Source organism: Syngnathus scovelli, chromosome 2, assembly GCF_024217435.2.
Source record: "Syngnathus scovelli strain Florida chromosome 2, RoL_Ssco_1.2, whole genome shotgun sequence".
NCBI classification, from domain to species: Eukaryota; Metazoa; Chordata; class Actinopteri; order Syngnathiformes; family Syngnathidae; genus Syngnathus; species Syngnathus scovelli.
The window spans coordinates 12,488,069-12,511,267 of record NC_090848.1 but is presented as its reverse complement, the minus strand read 5'-3'; the positions used below and the strand labels follow the sequence as shown (position 1 = coordinate 12,511,267).

At 42.7% G+C, this 23,199-nt stretch overlaps 1 protein-coding gene across 1 annotated transcript; it reads right to left on the bottom strand.

The window, feature by feature from the left end:
* Window positions 1–1,722: 1,722 nt before the first annotated feature.
* LOC125987802 (sodium- and chloride-dependent GABA transporter 1) lies at window positions 1,723–11,170 on the bottom strand. Its single transcript, XM_049752298.1, has 15 exons — window positions 10,861–11,170; window positions 9,490–9,873; window positions 9,244–9,375; window positions 9,060–9,160; window positions 8,717–8,826; window positions 8,484–8,616; window positions 6,649–6,783; window positions 6,455–6,558; window positions 6,107–6,231; window positions 5,869–5,981; window positions 5,057–5,188; window positions 4,873–4,975; window positions 4,575–4,675; window positions 4,263–4,430; window positions 1,723–4,189 (listed from the first exon to the last, which is right to left on the bottom strand). Exons 2-15 carry the CDS (start codon window positions 9,719–9,721, stop codon window positions 3,761–3,763), a joined length of 2,118 nt encoding a protein of 705 aa, XP_049608255.1. The 5' UTR covers window positions 9,722–9,873; window positions 10,861–11,170; the 3' UTR covers window positions 1,723–3,760.
* Between the last annotated feature and the right edge of the window lie 12,029 nt (window positions 11,171–23,199).

Below are 23,199 nucleotides of genomic sequence, written 5' to 3'. Positions count from 1 at the left end.
CTGTTCAGTTATTTTTTATTTTGCATCATAATACATTAAGGTTGTCAGTGATTAGTGGTAAACAAAGAAAGAAAGAAAGGTGAATCGGGTACACACGATAGGATTTTTCAAACCTGTTCAACATTGCGCTGCCTAATTTTGCATCTTTACAGAGCACATCTAAGTGCAATTTTGGAACTTCTGTGCTTTTTTTCCAATGTCACAAAATCACAGGCGCTAACAGCAAACTCAGTCTTTCACATGTCCGAGTGAGCAGCCATTATTCATAGGGGTGCATGCATGTGCATATGAACAAAACAAAAAGGAGAGCGAGAGAAGTTTATTTGAGTCAAGTTTACAGTCGCATTAGAAAATGGTGCCCGATTAGCATGTATGCAGAGAGGCTTTGCATGCTTGACATCCTCTCAGCCCCTTTTCTGGAAATAGCCACGCACACAACATCCTCTGATTACATTGATATGGAGATTCATGCATCTGCAAAGATTAGTTACTCATTAATGTATTTGCTTTGAGTTCTCGGGTGAGCGTACCTCAGACAGAAGTCTAGGCCAAATTCAACGCATGAGAGGAAAAATGTCACAAATGATCTCATACCATCTTCACTAAGATATGTGCAGGTTCACTGACCCACAACATGGCACCAATAGAGCATTAAAATACAGAAGATGAAGAAAAAAAGCGGCAGGCTGGCATTGGGGTAAAAACAGAGGTATAAAGTGGAAATAATGATCAGTATTTTAAAGTTTGCAGCAGAATGAGTTTCTCTTGCTTTCAGCGGGCTAAAGGATTCATCTGTGCGACTTCATAAGCGTCGGTGTTCTGTCATCCTTTCATAAAAGCATCATGGATCATCAGTTTGCTTCTCCATAGTCCTCTCTCACGGCCACACTGCGAGCACTTTTTTTTTTTTTTAAATTTAAAAATAGGGTTGCAGCAAAGTGCCAAGAAATTTCAAACAATGTCCCCTCACTGTGATCTGGACGCAAAATGGACCCGGGCTGCCCAGTAAGAAAACACTGAGTCACATTGAATATTTTTTTGGGTCTCAAATAACCAATCAAATTGCACAATGAGGATTGCCCGTTTCAGGCAGTTGATGACTATGAACAGTTTTTAGTGAGAGTCATTTGGTGAATATTACTCATAACTGAAGGAAGTCCAGACATCCTTTAAACTTTCAGGCGGAGCGGCAAAACACGGAGTAAAATCATTAATTAAATTGTCATTCGATGGTCCGGATCGGCTGCGATTGGGGCTTTATTCAAACCCGGGTCATTTGAAACTCAGCTTTCTTTCCATCCTCCCAACTCACATCACAAACACACACACACGCCATTTGCCACAAGCAACTGGAGGGGACATCTCATTCTTTGATCCATGGCGAGTCATTGTGATGCTGTCAGCTGGTAGCATCTCTTTTATCACACGGGACGCTAATGGGAGCAGCGACTGCGAGAGCTGGAAGAGACGACTTAAGCGCGTGCACCAACGTACACGCATGCACATGAGCGCACACGGGGGTTGGTGAGCTCAGCAGGGCCCGAGGGCAAGAGCTGTTTGGTGGTGGTGTTTTTCTTGTTGGCCGAGGTCGCTCTGTTTAACCATAGCCCACATCGGCTAGTTCTCCTTTTGATGTCTGTAGTTTGTTTCTTTTTTCCCCCATTCGCTTCTTTGCTCCTGTGGTTAAAATTAAGCTTTAAATAAAGACCCGCACACAATGGATTTTATTTCCACTTTATGCCTTGTTGTGCTTTTATTTGTCCCACATTTCCTCAAAAGTGATCAACTATTGAATAGAAATACTTTAAACATCACGAGATGGAACAATAGCCAATTACTGCAGGATTCAGAAGTTCATCTGATAACAGTGTTGAAAAATCCTGGGACTGCTACTTAGCACACGTTGTCATCATATTTTCTAGAACTCTTTATTTTTTTTCATTCTTTTTCTGTTTGTAGAACATAACAATCGTGCTTTATCATTTGACACCATTTAAATACATATCATGTCTATATAATGTTTTACATTAGGCAGTGAGACAGTTAAAAATATACAAAACAATATTGTTTTACTAGACATAGTTTCTATTTTTAATATAATCATCGGTATCTTCATTGTCATTTCGTCGTTTCATATATTTCTGTCAGATATGTGCTTTAGCTTCTGTGACCAAAAATATTATTGCAGAAAACAGCAACTCCATTTTTTTTTTTTTCTTCTTCAACATTTAGACATTAACTTCCAATGTATTACAGACATTCACAGTTACATGTTTACACAGTACGGATTTACAACAAACTTCCAGAGAAAACCGTGGTAGAGTAACTTTATACAAATAAATGAAAATTCACAGGACATGAACTGTAGCCATTTCACATTCCCTCTCCGATGTTTTGCTTTGCACTGTGAACGTGTTACTTTCCCAACCCGATTCTTTTATCGCATTAGCTGCCGCAGAAGTTAACAAGCATGGTGCTAGCACGCTATGGTAAACGTCTGGGCAAATTAAAGCTTTGTGCTTGTCACAAATGAAGCAAAGACAGCAGAAACAAAAAGAGAAGCAGACCACTTGCTTACTGGCCTGCGCTTATACATCTACGTATGTATTGCTGAATACATGTATCGATCAAACTAATATTGATCCATACAGGTACAGAAAAGTCATGACTCAAACACAGAGTTGGTCCAGGCTCTTGTGCTAGCGTACGATGTGGCCCTTTAGTTGTTGTTGTAGTTGTTGCGCCCAGTCATGTAAACAGACCACGGCTTGGTTGAAATTGATGTTTTGGCTTAAGGCCATCTTTTTTTTTTTTTTGTTGTCAGGAATTTCAGACATTTTTCACTGATGTTCCTGAGGAAAGCATGCAAATCGTAAACAGCGCTGACTGTCAGGATTAAGGGATAGTCTACGTTAGTAAATCACTTTCTCTAACCCTGTGCTTTTTTTTATTTTTTCCTTTTTATTTGTGTACCCCTTCGTACCCTGTGCTTCTGCCAACCAGATGCTAACATGGCATCGTTTTTGCATGTCTGCCTATTGATTTGGTCCTCCATCACATCGACAACATAGAGTATAAAACCTCCTAAAAATAATTCTAAAAATGTTTCCATCACATAAAAGTTTTTTTCTTTTTTTTACTGAAAAAAGGAAGGAAAAAAATAACAGTCTCTCTCACACAAAAACATGACTGGATCGCTCCAGCTGACTTCTAAACATTAACTTCTTATTGGCATTGTGCTTTCTCACGAGCTCCTCGACTGCGCTCTGGCCTTCAATTTGCCTCACAGAGTGCAACGTTTTGAAAAAGAGACAACTGTGTGAGATTTAGTAAACATCCACGATAAAATTGACACAGCCCTTGCTGTTGTCAGCAATGTCAATTTTGTTCACTACTTCATCTACTATATTCACACAGGTATTTACTCGATTCATGAAGATATTCAACATATTTCTAATCTATATCTCTAGTTAGATTTTTTTTCTTTTCTCACAGTATTACACAGTATGTTTATTTTATTTTTTTTAATACTCAGATTTATGGTTGTAGCGGTGCACACTAACAGTCTTTGATATTTTCGGAATGCATACCAACAATAGGACACCGTTGGCTTGAAAATGTAGGAAAATGAAATTAGGTTGGAAAATCTGTTTCGATCAGGTATTGCCCTCGGAGGTAGGTGAATCAATTAAAATCTTGGAAGTAAGTCCGTTGTAATGTTCTCTTTTGTCTACGTGCTCCAAGAGGGTTTCTTCGTTGTCTACACGTTGGCCTCGGCAGTGGTCAGGTTAGAGGTCGCGCTGGCTGGGTTTGGCGGGTTAACGGGCTCCGCTGGATGCGCTGGGTTCGGGGGAGGGATTGTTGGACTGACTGTTGTTGTGGGAGGGCTGGCCGGACTGGCCGTAGTGGTGGCGGTTGTGGTGATGGTGGTCACGATGGTGGGACAAGTCACAGGGCTAGTGGCAGCGGCGGGAGGGTTAGCCGGCGGCGGGGCCGGGTTAGCAGGGGCTACGGGGCTGCTTGCGTTGGCTGGAGCCGGGTTGGCGGGGACTGGATCGGTCGGGCTGGCGGGGTTGGCGGGATTAACGGGGCTGGATAAATTGGCAGTATTGGTTTCCACCTGCTGCTCGGGTCCGTTTTCCTGCGGCCGCCTGACAACTGCTGGAGGCTGAAGCATTATCCGAAGTCGCTGGCAGAGGAATGCACACTGGTTACAAACAGTCGAGCAAACTTCACCAAAGTAAACTTCAAAATCCTCATACCTCTTTGTAGGTGCCCTTAAGGCCAAGATACATATAAATCATGTAACCCGGTATGAGAACCATAGAAGACAGTGCCATAAGCCAGCCCACTCCCTGACCCCAGCCTGGGAACACATAGTCTCCCATCGTGAGCGGAACCATTTGTACGGCGCTGAACAAGAACACCCCCTGTGGGAGAGATGAGACACTTGATGCTTGATTGTGACACCAATGACGAGTAGCGGGCGTCTCATCGCAACGTGGCGGCGGGCAGCTAATATTGACTTTTCACCATGCTTCATTTTTCACGTCAAGTGTACTGATCTCACGCACACCGACAATGAGGGGGGTGAACACCACCCAGCACAGCTTCCACCACACGCAAGGCTTGTAGCCGATCATCTCCTGGATGTTGTCGTAGAACTTGTCCACGCCTGAGAGACAAATAAATGGAGGGTGAACAATCTATTTCAATTTGCTGCAGGTTTGCTACGCATGATGATGAGGGAGGCAAGGTGACGAGTGAGCACTCACGACCTTGACGGTCAACAGTTATATCCCCTTTTCAAGGGTCCTCCAACTGAATGAATGAACAATGTCGAGGTTTTAGTGAGACAAGAGTGATACACACCGTAACACCAGGATATGGAGATGCATTCAAAGAAGACCAAGAAGAGCAGACACATTCCACTGGCAGAGTAGTAGTCAAACAGCTTGAACACATAAATCCCACCCTGTTGGCAGAAAAATGTAGTTGTGCAATGTCAGCGTTATATCACACCATACGAGGTTGGAGAGAAAGCTGCCCGCCGTACCTGTGTGATGTTTGAAAGGCCGATCACATAAGACACCAGGCAAACGACTGCGATGAAGATCTCTCGTCTACCCCTGAGCGCTCTGGGAAATTCATCCACTAAAGCAGTAATGAAGCCCTCCACAGTGCAGAACTGAAGGACGAGAACAGCAGGCATAGAGATGAAAGGCCATTTTGTACAAAAATCTTGCTGAGTATTTAGACTTTATTGCTAATTGTGAATTTATTGCTCTCTATATCTACCGTGTATATTCTCATTTCAGCTTGCATGTTCAGAGTTACGTTTTCTAAATCAGACTTAGATGGTGTTCCGGTTAGGGCAGGATGACAAATGACCATGAAGCCAATGGGAAAATGAAGCTTGGTCATGGTATTGTCATTGACTTCTCTAGATGTTACTGCTGGTTTAAATAAAGGGTTTTAAGAAATTTCAAGTCCGTGAACTTTCAGTATGCCATTTAGAGGACTCAAAAACCACAACTGGTTCACAAAGCAAATTTGAAGCTTCATTTTCTCATCACCACATACAGCACAGCTGCCTCAATGCTTTCTTCTGCTGCTTTTGAATTGTGATATCACAATATGTGGATAAAAAATTGCAGGCAGTGAAACCTGCAGGCACACAGAGGTGATAAAATTGCTTTAAAAAAAAATCTTGGTAGTTAATGTCAGAACTCGCCTCTAACTGTGCAGAAGAAGCAAATTGCATGCTTATCACGCAGCAGGCAGGGGTGGGGGTGTGTTGCCATGTGATATATTTGCATTTGACTATTTAGGTCACTCCATGAGCAGATTGTTACTGAGCCCACTTACCTGGCTGTCTATCCCCAGCATGAGCAGCATGGAGAAGAACAGAATAGCCCACAGTGGAGACACAGGCAACTGGGTTACAGCCTCTGGGTATGCCAAGAAAGCTAAGCCGGGACCTGGAAAGCAAATAGCAAAATCACATTCCATCAATTCTCATGCCGAAAGTCAGGATGGAAACCCTTAAACAAGGTGGCTCTACTGGTGGTGTATCTTTGTCACACAAAGACAGACGAGTCGTTACCTGAAGCCGCTACATCGGCGATTTCCTTCTTGGTCACGTGTGCCATGAAGCCAACAATGGAGAAAATGACAAAACCAGCAAACATGCTGGTGCATGAGTTGATGCAGCAAACGATAATAGAGTCTCTAGTGGAAGCAAGTGAAGAAAAATTGCGTTTTACATGTGGACAGAACATATTACATCACTTTGAAACAAACGCAACTGAATATTAATGTGACACAGAGCCACGCTGCTTGGGAAAAACACAGATTGCAATCATGTTTCATTTTCTCTTAGTACACAGACTTCAAAAGCAAGAATCTGTCTTGTATTCATCTTAAACGCCAACATCAATCCACACCGTCTCACCTGTAAACATTATTGTTGAACGGGTTGTAGCTTCCAAGAGCGATAAGTGACCCCAATCCCAATCCGTAGGAGAAAAAGATTTGGGTTGCTGCGTCCAGCCATACCTGACAAGAGGAGCACAAATATTCCCATTCGGTAGCTCTGTCCACTAATGCCCGCCCATCGAGGATCTCATAGCGCTAGCTTGTCGTTACCTCGGATTCTTTGAGCTTTTCGAAATCAGGCGTGATGTAGAAGAGAATTCCCTCTCTTGCTCCGGGCAGGGTCACTCCACGAATGAAGAGAATGAAGAGCATGAAGTAGGGATATGTCGCCGAGAAGTAAACCACCTGTGAAGTGTGAAGCCGCCATCAGCGAGATATCAGCAGTGCACAATTTGAGATGGATGAACTGATTGTTAATTCTGTAAACTGGGAGCAACTGATTGTTGCTGAAAATCTGTTGATTCAGTTTCATTTGGTTTTGGCGAGTGGCATATCTGGTAAGAGGAGGTTTCTGGCAAATTGTTTAGTTGTAAGCCAACTAGAATGAGCAAACATTCTAATGACCAGCCGCTTTCATTTAACTGCTACTCGCCATTGTAGACAAATGACTAAACAACCAATCTGTCTTGATATAAGTAAAATACAGTGACAACAACGTATAAGTAGCCAGAAAATTAAATATGGAATTTAATTTTGTAACATTGACCAGAAAAATCCAGTTAAACATCATTCTTGATAACAAGTTTATTGAACGCAAAAGCTAAAACACACACAAATGATTCCTGTTGTCCTCCATGACAGTAGACATTTGTCATCGCGATCTTGGATTTAAGAAAAGTTACCAATATTTTTCCTATTTCTTGAATTTGAAGGCCTGGATTTGGAATTTTTAAAATGCTAAAGCCCACCAAAATCTCAACACGTGAGAATCATGTCCCAAATCCATATTGGTCATAACCAGAATAAGTGCGTACACACATGACGACATAAAAATGCAAATTAATGATAGGTCCAATTCATGTGTTATGAACTTGAATATTGACACATTCATCAACATAAATAATAACGATTTCATGAGCAAAGAAATCAGGCCATTTAATTACTACACATATTCCAAAACATGGATTTTATATATTGCAATAAATTGCACCTTAATAATTCCTTCACATGAAATAAAACACCAGTAATCTTTGCTCTGAAAGAACTAAGACTGATAATTCTGACAACAATAACAGATTCACTTCATGTTTACGTTCTTTTTTCAATTTGCCAAGAAGTAATCAACATGGAACTCAACGTATACTGGGTTACAACATTTTAAATCTTGCTTCATTTCTTTTAATGCCTCAACAAAAGCAGAACGCAGGGGAGAGAAAATACACCAAAATGCCCAGTTTCATGTCAGAACGAGATTCTGCCATTCCTTAGAAAGTCAGTTAATCCATTAATTCTCCCCACGGTTAATTATGTGCTGTAAATGTAAACTGACTCCCGCTTTTAATGTGTCTTCAATAGTCAGACTAAACAACCAAAGCTGCTGAAGCCTGACTGAGCTCATCTCGTTCATCTCCTCTTCTCCATACGCATTCCCGACAGCATGCGAGCGAGCTATGTATTTATTTGCCAAACGTGCCGAGCAAATATGATGTTTAGTGACCAAGTCTAATTTTATTTACCATGGTCACGTGACAATGACTATCTGGGCCCGTGAGGGGAGGCGAACCGCTCCGAGAGAAAAGGCATGACAAACCCAGATTGCGACCAATAGCTGATAGTTGCTCCTCCTATCGCGGATCCACACGCAACGCTAATAGTGTCAGGAGGCTTGGAATTAGAGGAGCCACTGTGGGGCACAGTTGGATTGTGAGCACGACTGTTTTCTCCCGCTATGTTGAAATTCATATTGACAATTCTGACTTGAATTGTAAATCATGTATGAGGCAATATTAGACTGATTAATAATGCATTCCGGTCACATAAATCTTCCGATTGGGACTCGGCACAGCACAAAAAGCTCTTGATATGCGCATATGTCGACGTCTTACCTTGCCTGTCCAGCTGACCCCTTTCCAGATACAGAAGTAGACGAGAACCCAAGCGATGGCCAGGGTTATTGCGAGTGGCACTCGAAGCTGGCCCGGTTTTTCCAAGCCATCGGTCATTTCGTGCACATTGCGCCTATAAATCAAAGCGAGTGACAATACGAGTGTTAGACAGCCTGCCGGCCTTTTGTTTATCCAAGGGATTCATCGAGGGCTACAGGAGGATGATATCTTACTCCCAAAACTCCACCACTGCACTGGTGAGATTGGTGGTGTCTGCAATGGAGTAATTTGTGTAACACTTTTCTGTGTTCCATAGATTGTTACACGAGCTCCATGGTAGATCCTGGAATAAAACACACATGCACAAAATTGTGCCTGTGATTCATAAATTGGATTGTTTAACCACTGGCGGAGCTAGAAATGTCTCTCCTTTTGATACCCAAGTGTCAATGATCTGGAATGGCGTGTGTGTGTGGGGGGTTCAAATATATTTCAGTGGGGCCAGTGCCCTCTTAGCCCCCCCGCTAGCTCTGCCAGTGTCTGATTTAATCCTTTATCTTTATCTTGTGTACTTACAGCGGTGAAGGAGTTGTACAGGTAATAAATAGCCCAGGAAATGATTACAATGTAGTAAATGTTAAGCCAGAAGGAAAGGACAGCAGCTGCAAGGCCCACACCTGTCACACACACATGAAAAAAACGCTCCACTTATCTGTATACATTACTACTGTTTGAATATGTATCAGGAGATGAGCTATACCTTTAAACATAGGAGCCAGTTTCCACACACCGAGCCCCCCAATTGAGGTGTATTGACCCAGGGAGCATTCCAGAAGGAACAATGGCATCCCGGCAAATATGAGGGTCAAAAAATAGGGAATCAAGAAGGCCCCTGGATGGAGATGGAAGAGGGGATCAAGTCAGACATCAGCACAATAACACCTGCATGTCAATGCAATCATGAGGCGGAACTTTGCTTGTGGAGCACACAAAAAAAGTTGTTTACCTCCCCCGTTTTTGCCACAGAGATAAGGAAACCTCCACACGTTGCCCAGTCCAATTGCATAACCCACACACGACAGGAGGAAATCAAATTTCCCTCCCCATGTTTCTCTAGCTGGCAACTCCTTTTTTGCCTTTTCAGGCTTGATGTCCAGCGACTTGGGCTTGTCATTATTGGCGGCCACCTCGTTCAGTTCCGTCACTTGGCCATCCGTTTTGGTGCCGTTGGTTGCCATGTCTCTGGCTTTGGCACAGGCCCTGGCAGTAGGACGGTAGGCTTCGGCACCGGTCCACGTAGACAACAGCTTCGCGGTTTTTGCACCAAATCTTTGGAGCGAGCGTGATGAAAAGAAGTCCGCGTACACACGGATCGTCAGTCGCCGTTAACCTGCAGGTATGGTAAATAGAGCAGTTGGTCTAATTTTTCAGGCGGGCCGAACCAGCTCACCATGAGGCAGCACTGTATGCACATTTTGCACCGCATTATATGCACCCCTCGTTTGGCGCAATAGACCCAATTAACTGTGCAAATCTACTTTGCCTTGATATGCGCATTTCAAACAGACATTAAAGAACCGAGTGTGAATAAGGACCTTTGACAACAAGAAGAAAAACGTTCCATTCATATTAGAATCGAACACACGCACGCACGCACGCACGCACGCAGGCAGGCACGCACACAAGTCATATATTGGAGTGAACGCAGACAACAATTGCGCTCAAACGAGCGGCAATTAAAGCCACATTATTTTCACAGAACAAAAAAAGTCTAGCAGTTAATGTACCAAACGAACAATTCACAAAAATAAGGGAGGAAAAAAACTTGGAAAAATCACTGCAAGCGCAAGACGCGCGGAAGCAAATCTCCGATGAGCCTATGGGAATCATAATAAAGCCCTATCCACCAATTACCACCTGCAGATTCTCTTGACGCTTTTTTCCAAAAGTGTGCACGCAGAGGTCTCACACCAGCTGGGAGACACAACACACCGTGGAGACAAAGGGATGTCCAATGCGTAAAAGCCTTACGCATCGCTCCAAGCCGTCCGGCCGACTTATTAGCAAAACAAGCACAATAATGCAACCGCACATTTAACAAGATTACTGCTCATTTTTCTTTTTTTCTTTTTTTATTAAATGTATCGTAGAGGCGCACAACACGCACACACGCGCGCGCGCGCACACACACACACGCACGCACAAATAAATGCATTGCTTGTGCTATAACTCACTGCCGAAAAACAATCATAATCATACATTAAGACATTTGTTTCCAAACGCTCGCGAGCACGCGCGATCACACACACACACGCCGCGCCCGCCCGCACACACGCGTATACGCGCACACACAGCAGCACCTGGCGCATATACTCACGGTGGACGTGGAGTGAATGTGGAGGATTCGCAGCCTGCCCCGAATCTGTGTGGATACCTCCTCTTGTGGATGAAGTTGTAAACTCCCAATATGTCTTGGAACATCAATAGGTTTTACTTCCATTAAAAGCCTTAAAGGGACCATGCAGCGTCCAAGGGGTCCAAAGCGCAAGAGCTGTCCAGCCGAGGAGCGGTGCTGAAAAGACCAAAGGGAGGAAGAAAAAGAGGATGAAGAAGAAGAAAAAGAAGAGGAGGATGAATCAACGCAGGCAGCAGCCGCTTTGCCTTCTTGTGCGACTGTCTAACATCAACAAGCTGAGACTCAACTCCCATCTACACAGCCTCAATGTCATCTCAAAGTCGACCCCCCCTTCCTCCTCATCTTCATCTATAGGCTGCATTGACGTCAAACTTGCACCCTTTGTATTTCTCATATTGTTGTATTCCTCAAGCCAATCACAACATTGAACATTAGCATTTTATCCAAACATCGACAATATTTTTAAGTCGTCCATATTACAAGGCTCTCTTACGGTGCTTTATTACTCTGCTTTATTTCCCCTGATACTCATTTGACAATGAATGGCTCCATAATATATCTTCACTCGTGTGGTGTCACAAAATATGCAATCAGCTCCCCTTCCAGCAACAAGATGAATTTCACCAAGGTGGAAAAAAAAAAAAAAAATGGAGGCATGTGGCAACGTGGTACGATACAAACCTCATTATTTGGACCGGGAAGCAGTCAGCAGCTGTCTGCAGATTGAGATGAAAGCAGCTGGTCAATAAAGGGAGGAGACACATCATGAGGTGATGATGAGGAATGAAGTCTGGAATTAGATTTATAAAATCTTTTAACACATTTCTTTGCATTCATTTTTATCCCACCCAAAAATTTAAACCAAAAAGGAAATGCTTGACTTGTAGTTTTGTAACCCCAACACTTGTTGCCTGATTTCATCAATTTCTTGACAGAAATAAAAGCATCCCATCCTCAATAAATGCCTGATTTGAGGTGTCAAGTGACTGAGGTCCTGGCAGTGAGAAGAAGCGTGTTTCCTGCACCACAAGCTGAGAGAGCACCAGATGGTGAAAGCAATGAGGGGTGAGCTAACCTACTAAATGATACCACATGAAACGCAGCATTTAAAATCCCATCTGGGGTGGCCGGCGGCCCCGCAGCCCTGCGGTGTGAAACATGATACATATTTACACACCTGCTGATTGAGCGCACAGGCATGTCCAATAGGCTAGTGACATGTGACCTCCTCGCCACCAGCTGCTCTTGCAATCCACCAATTTGGAAATGTTCATTTGGCTTCTATGGGTATGTTGGATGTAAGCCTCATTAGGCCAAGATGACTTGTTCTGTCACGTTGGCTTTTAGGGAGCGCACAGTTGCGTTGCCTCTTTCCTGGCCCACTGGCTGCAAAATCACTTTAATGCACTGCAGGGTGTTTTATCATTGCACTTTGCAGACTCCACTCTGCTATCATTATTTTACATTATGTACCCTCATACGGTGCGGTGGACAATTGGTTAGCACATCTGCCTCGCAATGTCGAGGTTGGGAGTTGAAATTTGAGCTCCAGCCTTCCTTTGTGTCTTCTTTCCACATTCCCAAAAAAATCCATGTTAGGTTAATTGAATGGTGTAGGTGCCCTAGAGCTCGTGTGGCTTCTTTCCACATTCCCAAAAAAATCCATGTTAGGTTAATTGAATGGTGTAGGTGCCCTAGAGCTAGGTAATTAATCATGATTTCGATTTTACTTCTCAAAATCTTAAAAACATAATAGAACAAAAACGATAAATGTGCAAGTGGACGTGGTGCGTTTTGCAAGTTCCTAACATTGTGAAAGTTAAACCGAATGCACCATGCTACTTGTGACGTTGTGGGATTATGCCGTCGCGAGGTGTGCTTTAGGCTGTTGAATGACACACCAGCTGGAGTTTACTGGAAACCCAAACACAACATGAAGAACTTAACACCTTGTATAATATCTATATCTAATTGTAATATGTAAAATTCCTTCTAAACATCGCCAGTCTATGCTAACGTCAATGTGAAATCCCTTTGACATGCTAATGAAGAATTAGCATCGACCTCCGGGAGTGTATTCCTTCTAATAACAAATATTCACATGCAAACACAGTATAAACTTGAAGACACATGCAATATTGCAATACTCAGTCACATTCTTCCCAATGTGTGAAAAATAAGTAAATGCATTAGAATAATCAGGAAACAAATAGGTCACGATAAAAAGATGAAAAATCCCGGTTGTGGGCCATACTATAAGAATCTATTAAAGTTTTTATTTTAAATGTGACCAATATATAATTCATTCTGTTTATACTGCAGCTTCTAATAAACAGTGGTTTGCCTTTGTGAAAAAATTTTCAATACATCTCTTATATTGAAAAGAAAATTAACAAACAATATAAGGAAAGTGAAAGTGAGAGCATTTCATTAACACTGGCGAACATTTAAATAATTGAAAAATGAACATTTTAACTGCTGCCAATTTATCTACACTTTGTTGTTATTATTATTACATTTGAAAAAACAAAATCCTACAAATGCAAACATACATTTTCTTGTTCTCAGGTTATACGTTGGATTCAAGCAAGCCTTTGGAGTCAGTGTTGCGATTCAGTCGCATCTCCCAAATGCTTCTGTGCAATTTGAGGCCACAGATGAGCTAATTAGCATGATGATGTCCTATTAATATGCTAATCAAAAGCATCTCACATATTTTATTCATATTGTCATAAACTTGTTTTCCTCCTGCTGAAAATATGCACTCTTTATTTCCCTTTATTTTTCTTAAAAACAGTCACCATGTAAACAAGTAAATATGGAACATCACTGTTCCTTTTGACTCTCGCCAGACACCTCGATTTGGTAAACAGCGTTAATACCGCAAGCTATAATTATGGAAATGCAGTTCCAAAAGGAAATACAGTCCAATGAAATAGCGTCACATACCAAACAAGACACCAAATATTCACAAAGGTGCGCACCCGCCAGCAAGGTATTGAGACTAAAAATATATCTAATGATGTGATCCCACAGAATTACGTTGTCCTTGTTCCCATCAGCCTCAAACTGCCATTGCTTCCGTGCACGAGCGTATAATAACACCGAAGTGGCCCATTTGCGTCTTCACAACACGCATTTTTCATCGGGGAAATGATGCATAGCTCACACTCGCATGTGCTGAACGGAGAGGCCCGGCGTGGTTGTCGTCCACGATTGGATGTGGCTCACATTGTGATGTGCACATTGTATAGCATGCTCTTACGTGCCCACTCTCCTTTGGCGTAACATTTGTTTAGCATGACCTAAATTGTTATGAAGTGAGTGTCCCAGCAGCTCCGTCTCGCCTTTTTCTTCGTAAGCCTCGTCTCCCGTTCTCTCGTGTGTACGCACGGACGCACACGCTCGCGCGCACCACCATTTCCAATCAGGCAAACACGCGGAGAAGACAGTTTTTTATTTATTTTTTTATTTAATAACAAAGCTTTAGTCAGACATACTTTGCATATGTGGCACAATATTGCAGGATTCAATGAGGTCAGCTGTCTTCTGATATTTTAGTGCAGGGGTCGACAACCCGCGGCTCCAGAGCCGCATGCGGCTCTTTAGCACACCCCTAGCGGCTCCCTGGAATTTTTGCAAAAATGCGTGAAAATGGAAAAAATATATATTTTTTTTTTTTTTGTTGTTGTTTTTTTCAATGTGGTTTTTATATGGTAATCATGGCACAACCATTCTTATGCTGTAAAAATGTATGAAGTTGTAAATATATTAAAAATACCGAATTTAAAAATCACGCCAAATAGGAAAATTGCGTCATAGCCTGGGACACAGCACAGGTGTGTAGAAAACAAACAGGTGTGGGCCATGGATTCAAAAGGCAAAAAGAGAAAGATTGCTGATGAGAACAGAGGCTTTAAGAAAGAATGGACTGAACTATTTGCTATCATTGCCAATGCTGAAGCATTGCCTGCATGTTTGATTTGCAATGAGAAGTTTGGAGCGACATTTTCAGCTAAAGCATGCTAAATTTGCTGCCGATCACCCAGTTGCAACTGAGGAAACGTGCAATTGCAGTGCTTGTGGAGAAATTTGAGGACCGAAAAAAACACTTTCAAGAAGTTGATTGCATCGCCATACTCTTCTACTGATGCAAGTTTTGTTGCAGCCCGGGAGATAATAAAGTGCGTATTTTGGGACTTCCAAAACAAAACCGAGATCATTCAAAAAATGAAAGGCATGCCTCTCCGCACAAACAAGATCACAATCAGCAAATCAAGGACATTAATTCAGCTCCAGCTTTTTCTCAATTGCCTGTGATGGATGAGTCGTGTGACGTGACCGATATCGAACAGACAGCTCGGCTATGCAGGTACGTGAACTCTAATGAAGAAATGATCAAATTGATACCATTATTTTATTTTTTAAATTATTTTAATAGTAGGCATACAACTTATGTATTGACAGTCTATGTTGCATTATAAATGGCTTTTAGATTTTTGCGGCTCCAGACAGGTATAATTTTTGTATTTTTGGGCCAATATGGCTCTTTGAACATTTTGGGATGCCGAACCCTGTTTTAGTGAGTCCACCTGCCAAATTTGTGGCGCTGTTTTAAAAACTCTGATGGTTTCTCATTTCTGTCATATTCAAAGAAGAAAAATCCTAGTGTTGAAATAGGCATGCTTATTCTTTTGCTGGTGACTCTAAAGAATTGCGTTTTTCACAAATCCGTAGAAATATGCAGCATCATTTTCATAAAGTGAACAGCATGTTTGCGTTGAGGACTCACCTGCTCATGAATAAGCGACAACTAGCATACGGTGTGCATTTATAAAAATGTATAAACATGACCTCAATGATAAACAGTATGGGGGCACTAAATCGCTTCAAATTTTGTACATGGGTTGCTAGGCAACAGCTTAAACCAATCTCGGTCTCTTCCCCCGTCCCTTCGACCCACCCCACGTGGCTCTCCACTGGGATCACTTCGCAGCTATCAGTGAAAATGATTAATTATATTCTACAAAAAGTCCATGAATGATGTAAATTAGTTTTCTAGGGGTTAAAAAGCACAGGAAAAGATCCAATTAAGCAAAGTGACCTGGAAATGTATGTTATCATGAAAATATGTTTGTTTGTTTGCTTGCACTGGACGTATCTTGTATGCGTCATTCTTAATTATGATGAAAGGCACACCGAGGTTGTTGCAACGACTGCTCGATGAGCCACCAGTCCTGTGGTGTCGCTGATATAACTTTAAGACATTCCTAACGGTGATCGGACTAGCCAAAGCTAGGCTGCGCAACCTGGACAGAGCATTTTTCTGAAATGAGTTGAATTGGGGTATTGCATTTTTTATCTTATTATTATTCATTTTGAAAGAAAGCCTTACATTTTTACCATTTACGTGATATTTATAGGAAGCGATGGTTTTGAATGCAAATCAAATACCAATCTTCTGCCCTATAATATAAGTTGAATGTGCAAAAAAGGATTTGCGGGTTTCACTGTGCACAGCATATATGCGTTAGGCAACACAGAAAGGAAGTGAGATGAGGGGTCCGTCATCAGTCTCACCAAATTGCAGGGAGGCGAGACGTGGAGTCCTTTAAGTGCGAGCTGCAATCCTTTCTCAGCACACTGACCTGCTAATCCCTTCCATTCTGCCACATCACTATGGAAACTGACTAGGTGTTCACCCTTGCAGCCTATTCGTGCCACGCAGCCCCGTCTGCCGCTGACATGGACATTGTGCGGCAAAATACTAGGCTAGGCTCATCTGCATATTGTCACTTTGTAAACGTGAAAGTGAGAGCTTGCATGTTGTCTTTGTGTTGAGAGGACTATCGTACCCCAAAATGTTGCTCCTGCTACCTGCCATGACAAGTCTTTGCTACTCCTCAGGCAAAAATGCAGGGGAATACTTGTCATGGTTCTAAAAGGTTTATCATCTTCAAAGCTGAGGGAGCTGGTTCTCCACTCCAACGGTGAGACCACGCAATCCTTCCAGCACTCGCAAGAATGGGCAAATGCATCTGAAGAAAATTTACCACTTAAGCTTCCAATGCAGAGATTTAACATGAAGATTGGAGAAGAACATTTGCATTTACCTCTGACGTCAGCTTTAATCCACCTCAAACCACTTCTCCACTGATTGCTAATAATATAGAGGCGTATACAATCACCAGAGCTTTCAGTGTGGTCACAACGCAACGCTCATGCTTGTGAACGTCACATGACCAAAAACTCAGAAAACAAGTGAGCCGTGATTGTTCGTTACTTGATTGATTGATTGATTGAAGTACGATGACGTCAACCGCAACCACTTGATCACATTCAACAAAATTGCATTACAAGGTTCAGTCTTCTTTCCAACACCAAATTCTCAGGTGTACTGAGGACGTATGAAAGAAAATACCCAATATGGCCGCTCGCCAAATTCCCAAACATGCTAAACGAGGCTTTCACTGGCACAATAATCAGGATACGGCTGACTTTACGCTTGACCACAGCTGTGCCACCTACGAAGGACAGTCAAATTGCTTAGGCATGATGTCAACTGGAAGGCTATTTCCAACAACAACTCTTTAGCTTTCTTCAATAGTCTACCAATATTTCAAGTCTGCAAATAATGATTGAAGATGATGTCAAAAATGTTTCCTGGTCGTCTGCTAGCTTGGACACGACTTCATACAGGGAGCATCTGTAAATAGAAACACACAAGGTGCAAACAATGATGACGCATTTTAAAGCTAAGAAAGCGTAAGGAATTCAGGAAGGATGACATTTGAGTGGCCACCGCCACTCACCGTTTTTTCACATCTGATTGAATAGAGTTCGTAAATTGCTCTGTTTTGAGGAAACCTGTTCACTGCGCAATTTCCCCAAAGTGACATGTCATGTTTGGTCAAACATGTCCTTGCAGTTGTTTTTTTCTTCTCTGGGGTAAACTCAGACACAATCTGTCCAAACAACAGCGTTAGTGCTCATAAATGTTACAATGGTGTCGATCGTGGTAGTGCTGGATGCGAATTTGTAAAAACAAATGATTCATGAATCTTTGATGAAACACATCATTAATTCATTCCTTAGTTCAAATGATATTATCTCGGAAAATTGAAAATAGGGAGACGCAATTAAACTCAGGAAACTTCTTGAAGGCTTCTACTTTCATGATAAATTAAATTTAAATTTATTTAAATGTTGACAACAAATATAAGTGATTCATTTAATTCTGTAAAACTTCTCCTGAATGGAGCTTGTTATCTTCTCGCTAAAATTTGAAGTCGATTTACAACACACGTACAACTTTTTGTGGCATATAGAGAAATTCAGAAAAATAAATATCCCAAACATTCCTTTTCCCTTTTAATACCACAGGTGACATAAGTACGTGATGTTTGTGACAGCCGTGTAGCATTGTTCACCGTTCTGCGTTGAAGACCATAGATCACATTTTGTTCCATGAGTGACGTTTTGAAAACATGTCGGCGCAGGCTGTCACTGTCAGACAAGACACGCGGGAGGACGAACCCGGGACACGCTACATGGCCGCCGGTGCTCATATCGGTGGTGCACATGAAGAGACGCCACATGACCTTGTGGAACAAGCCCCACGTATGTTCTCTACATATGCCAGCTTGTAATAGTCCACACGAGTGCTCGGATGCAACACCTCCAACGTGTCCCTCCCTTTCAAATGAGACACGAGCAAGAGATGAGATGACTTCATTTAGTTGTCGTAATGGCATCAGGAAACACTGACCTTTAGTAGGCTCCTCGAGGCCATGATGTGAGTCACATGACATGGGGATATTTACAGTGCCTCTCGTCACTGGCCCTGTCAAATCACAGCACACTTCAGTGGAGCCCAGCAGGCCCAAGGCTGGACTTGGGTTGCACAGACTGAAAGGTGTTTTTTTTTATTTTTTGTCTCCTTCTTGTTTTTTAGGCTGCACTCTGCGCAAGCCTGCATGGCTGAGAACAACGTGAGGGCATGAGGGGACTTGCGTGTATGTTTGTGACAGCTCGTGTAAGTGTTTACACATACGAGCAGGCGAGCGACACACACTGTCTGCGCAAGCAATGAGTTTCAAGCTAATTTATTTTGCGAACGAGCCTCTGGCATCAAGCCCCAGATTGGTCTGTCAATTGTTTTGCAAATAATGAGACTTCTGGGCTCCCGTGGTCGTGTCTGTATCTTGCAAGGTCAAACTTCTTACTTGATTTTCTCCATTGTTAATACTGCTTTGCTTTTAAATCTCCGTGACTACCATTGTATTTACCAATGTATATATATATATATATATTTAAAAAAAAAAGATCACACCTTTTAATGTAGTAAGAATGCTGTCAAACTCACCCCAGATATTTTTCCAAACTGCCGTAGCGTCATGTCTGCCATCTTTGTGGCTTAAAATGAGGTTCTAGTGAATAATGAGTAAAGTTGCGTTATGATGACAGTCTGACCAAATTAGATTTTCTTAACTTTATTATTTTTGAACTCTTGCGTCTATTTTACAACATTTCCACAAAGAGATGCATCACGTCTGCCCTCAGTTGTCCTGAAAGAAAAAAAAAAGGGTCTGAAATGTGGTTTGATACATTCATGAGTCCAAATTGTAAGTGTGCTTCTGTCTGTCTGCACTCAGTAGATAGACTGTAAGTCGACTTGCGGTGCACTTGGAGAATTCTGAAACATTGTCGCAACCCTTGAGGGATAATGGATTCCATTTCATAGTGCAGCTGTTTGAGTGAACGGCAGATCCAAAATTTGTGTGTTAATGTTTCTGTGTGTGTGTGTGCGTGTGTGCGTGTGTGCGTGCAAAGAGATTTTCACTGTCATCGGCAGGTTTCCGCAACTTCGTTTGCACAGGCTTATAAGACATCTTGGCGTTCCCTGACTGCTTAGCTGTTAATCTTTATGTATTTTGCAAGTTAAAAAAAAATCTTTACAGTAGACATAGCCTTATGTAGGCTAGTTATCATCCAATGAAGTTATCATACAATCAGGAAAGGACATGTAAATGTTGTTATTAACACATGATGCTTAAGGCCTGGAGCATGACCTCATGCAACAAGAGAGAGGAGCGTATTCCAACACAGGAAAGCAATGTGTTTATTGCATCCAAATCAAACTCAAAGGGAAACATAGCTACAGGCACTACAGGGGACACAGGGGAGCTTCTACTTGTTTGTTTGTGCAAATGTGTGTTTGTTCTCACAGTTTATTGTTGAAGCGCTGGTGCATGCATGCTTGCATGCGGCTGGACTGGCATCTCCAATCGCGACCACTTTGACAAGTCCTTACCCAACCCCAAGTGACTTGTGTTCTGATGACAATACTCGTCAATTACAGGTATCACACAGTATGGATCAGTAGATCTTTGGCATATAGAGTGACTTAAACCCTAAAGTTTTTTTTTTGTTTCAATGATATGCTGTATGCACCCTCACTGTGGACCTGTTTTTATCCATCTCACGGGGCGGCCATTTTGCCACTTGCTGTTGACTGAAAATGACATCTCATTTGCCAGGTCACATGGCTCATCAGTTTTCTGAACCTGGGCCGTGATTGATTGTGACTTAAGACCTGGCACTGTGACGTCATTTTCAGTTGACAGCAAGTGGCAAAATGGCCGCCTGCTGAGGTGGATAAAAACAGGTGGATTAAAACATTCATCAGAACAATGTGTTTTGACTAGTTGGACAGCACAAAACATTATTACAAAGCATATTTTGAGGGTTGGTTCCCCTATTAGTCAAATATTAATTGATTTGTGTCACATTGCTTTAATCCTTCCAGTTAAATTCACACAAAAAACATGATACAGAGGTGCAGCACTTCACCAAATATTTGGTCTGAAAAAATAAAAAAGAGAGTCCTCTTTGTCCAGTCTCAAGAGCAAGACCACTTTCAAGTACTTCAAACACCCTGCAGTGTCAAATGCAACATTTTGGGGGTCACTAGCAAGATGTTGCTCACAACTGGGTTGTCTCGTGGCGTGGAAAACATTCTACCCGGCAAAGCCGCCACAACGTGGCCACTGGCTCATTAGAGCTCCGATGCCAGGATCCAAAGCAAAGCCCGCCCTCACCGACGTCCCTTTCAATTTCTGTTGACCTCTAGCTGGTGAAGCGCTTGTCTGGATCTGGCTTTGCCACAAAGTCACAGCCCACCTTGCCAGGAGCTGCTGGCGGCCTGCTTGTCAGGGGGAGGCAGCTGAAAATGAGAAATAGATTGACAGAAAGAAAGATGAGAGGAAGAAAGAGAGGAGGACAGGCTCAGCCTCCCTCCTCCCTTTCAGCAATCAAGGAGCTGAGGACACAGAGGGTAAGGAGGAGGAGGAAGAGGAGGAGGAAGCATAAGACCTATGCTTGGAGCTCAGCTGCATGTCAAACCCGATCATTATGTCACATGAGTGTTGCAAATGGGCTGCGCGCGGTTTTATAGCGGTCCATGTTGACGGCCAGCTGATTCAGTGCCGCCTGTGTCGGACATGTTGACATGTTTCTTCACTTGATTGTGCCCAAATGACCGTCTGACAGGTGCATTGTGTCATAGTAGATGCGCCAGCACATGTGCATGCATGCTTGTGCAACTTGCACACACAGAAGAATGACGTTGAAAAGAAACCATGTACATGATTGTGACCCCCCTCCGTGCCCTCCCACCTCCCTGTGGTTTTGATTGGTGGAGGAGACAAAGAATAGAAAATGATACAGTCACTCCAAGGACCAAATGTGGCATACAGAGAGGGAAGTGGAGTGGAATTGTGTGTGTGTGTGTGTGTGTGTCTGTGTCTGGTGGGGGGGAAATAGCCCCGCTCATCTCTCTGCTACTACCCAGCAGAGTTTCTATGGCAACCACTCCAAAACGGTGTGCGGTGAATTGTGGATTTGAGATGCGCCGTCTGATTGCGCCATGTAGAAGAAATGGCTGCCGCTTTCGTCAGCCTCCCCCCTGCTTGTAAAAGGAAATTGGTGGAGAGGGCCAATGAAAGCGCACATGGCATATGCTTGCTTCCAATCTTTGCAGACAAATAAAATCAAATAGAGACTTTATGTCAAAAAGCGGGCCCTCCTGCTCATCACTCCTGGCAGCCTCCAGAATACACTCAGTTTTCCAAACATGTCTGACCGGGTTACAAGTGCTGGACTAATGATGGCGATTCATTTTTGCTGCTCCCCACACAAGAGTTATACTCTTTTTATTATGAGCGGTAGCCAAGAGAGACACAAGGACAAGCAGCACAAATCATCTTTAACTTGCAGCTCCTCCCCTCCTCCTCCTTGGCCTGTGCTATACTACCTGCGTGTCAGCCATGTGAGGTCTTTGTCAAGGCATTGTGTGGGATGAACAGAACGTGTGTACAGAAAGTGTGCGTATGTGTGCATGTTCTGTGTGAGATCTCTGAGTGGCAGCACGCATCCTTGTAAACTGTGCCAGTCCCCATTAGCATCCCATTAGAAACCAGCATGATCACTCGTCACTTTGAATGCCTGCTGCTGCTGCTGCTTGCCATAGTCAGACGGAAAGACAGACAGACAGTCAAATGATTGAGATGGCCTCGTTTCTAAAGAACACGAAAAAGACAGCAATGTTTTGCACAGTGTACTATTCAATTTCCTTGTGTCTGCAAGTGCTTTGCTTGGTTTGTTTGACCCAGATTTCTCACCTACCCCACTGTTGGTAAATTGGATTTCCGGAGGCAGCATTGCGCAACTATTACGTTGAGAGGACTTTAAGTGAACAGCGCCATCTGCTGAGTGGAAATACTGTGAGTGGATATTTCGTTTGGATTCACAATTAAGTCATTTATTGGCAATCTTTGTGAAGATACGGCACATATTAAATAAATACTCCAGTCTATATGCCATAAGTGAAATTATCAACATGAGCAATAATTCACACAAAAATAATAGTGATAGATGAAGTATATTTGACAATTGGTCTAATAAAACAGATGGACAGTTCAGACAGACAGACAGATGGACAGTTCAGACAGACAGGCAGGCAGACAGACAGACAGTTATGTTGTAATTTATGTTTAAGTTATGTTTAAGTTATGTACTTGTTTCTTTTTATTACGATATACTGTATGCTGCGGACCACATGGCAAGCTTACCTCCATGCATGAGTTTTTTTCTTTTCTCCACGATCACTGTAACATCATGCACACCTGCTTCGGACATTGCTGCTACTTTTCCCATTTTCTCTACAGACTTTTGGTGATCTGCTTTGCCTCCCTTCCCGGCCGGCTCCTTCGCTGTCACCTACACCACCACCGCTCTCCA

What these genes read in the sequence shown, in the direction of transcription:
- LOC125987802 (XM_049752298.1), bottom strand. Translation starts at nt 9,721, where the DNA reads ATGGCAACCAACGGCACCAAAACGGATGGCCAAGTGACGGAACTGAAC. An exon ending in ACTGGCTCCTATGTTTAAAG is followed by an intron (nt 9,161 to 9,243) that starts GTATAGCTCATC and finishes TGTGTGTGACAG; the next exon opens with GTGTGGGCCTTGCAGCTGCT. An exon ending in GCAGTGGTGGAGTTTTGGGA is followed by an intron (nt 8,617 to 8,716) that starts GTAAGATATCAT and finishes TTTGATTTATAG; the next exon opens with GCGCAATGTGCACGAAATGA.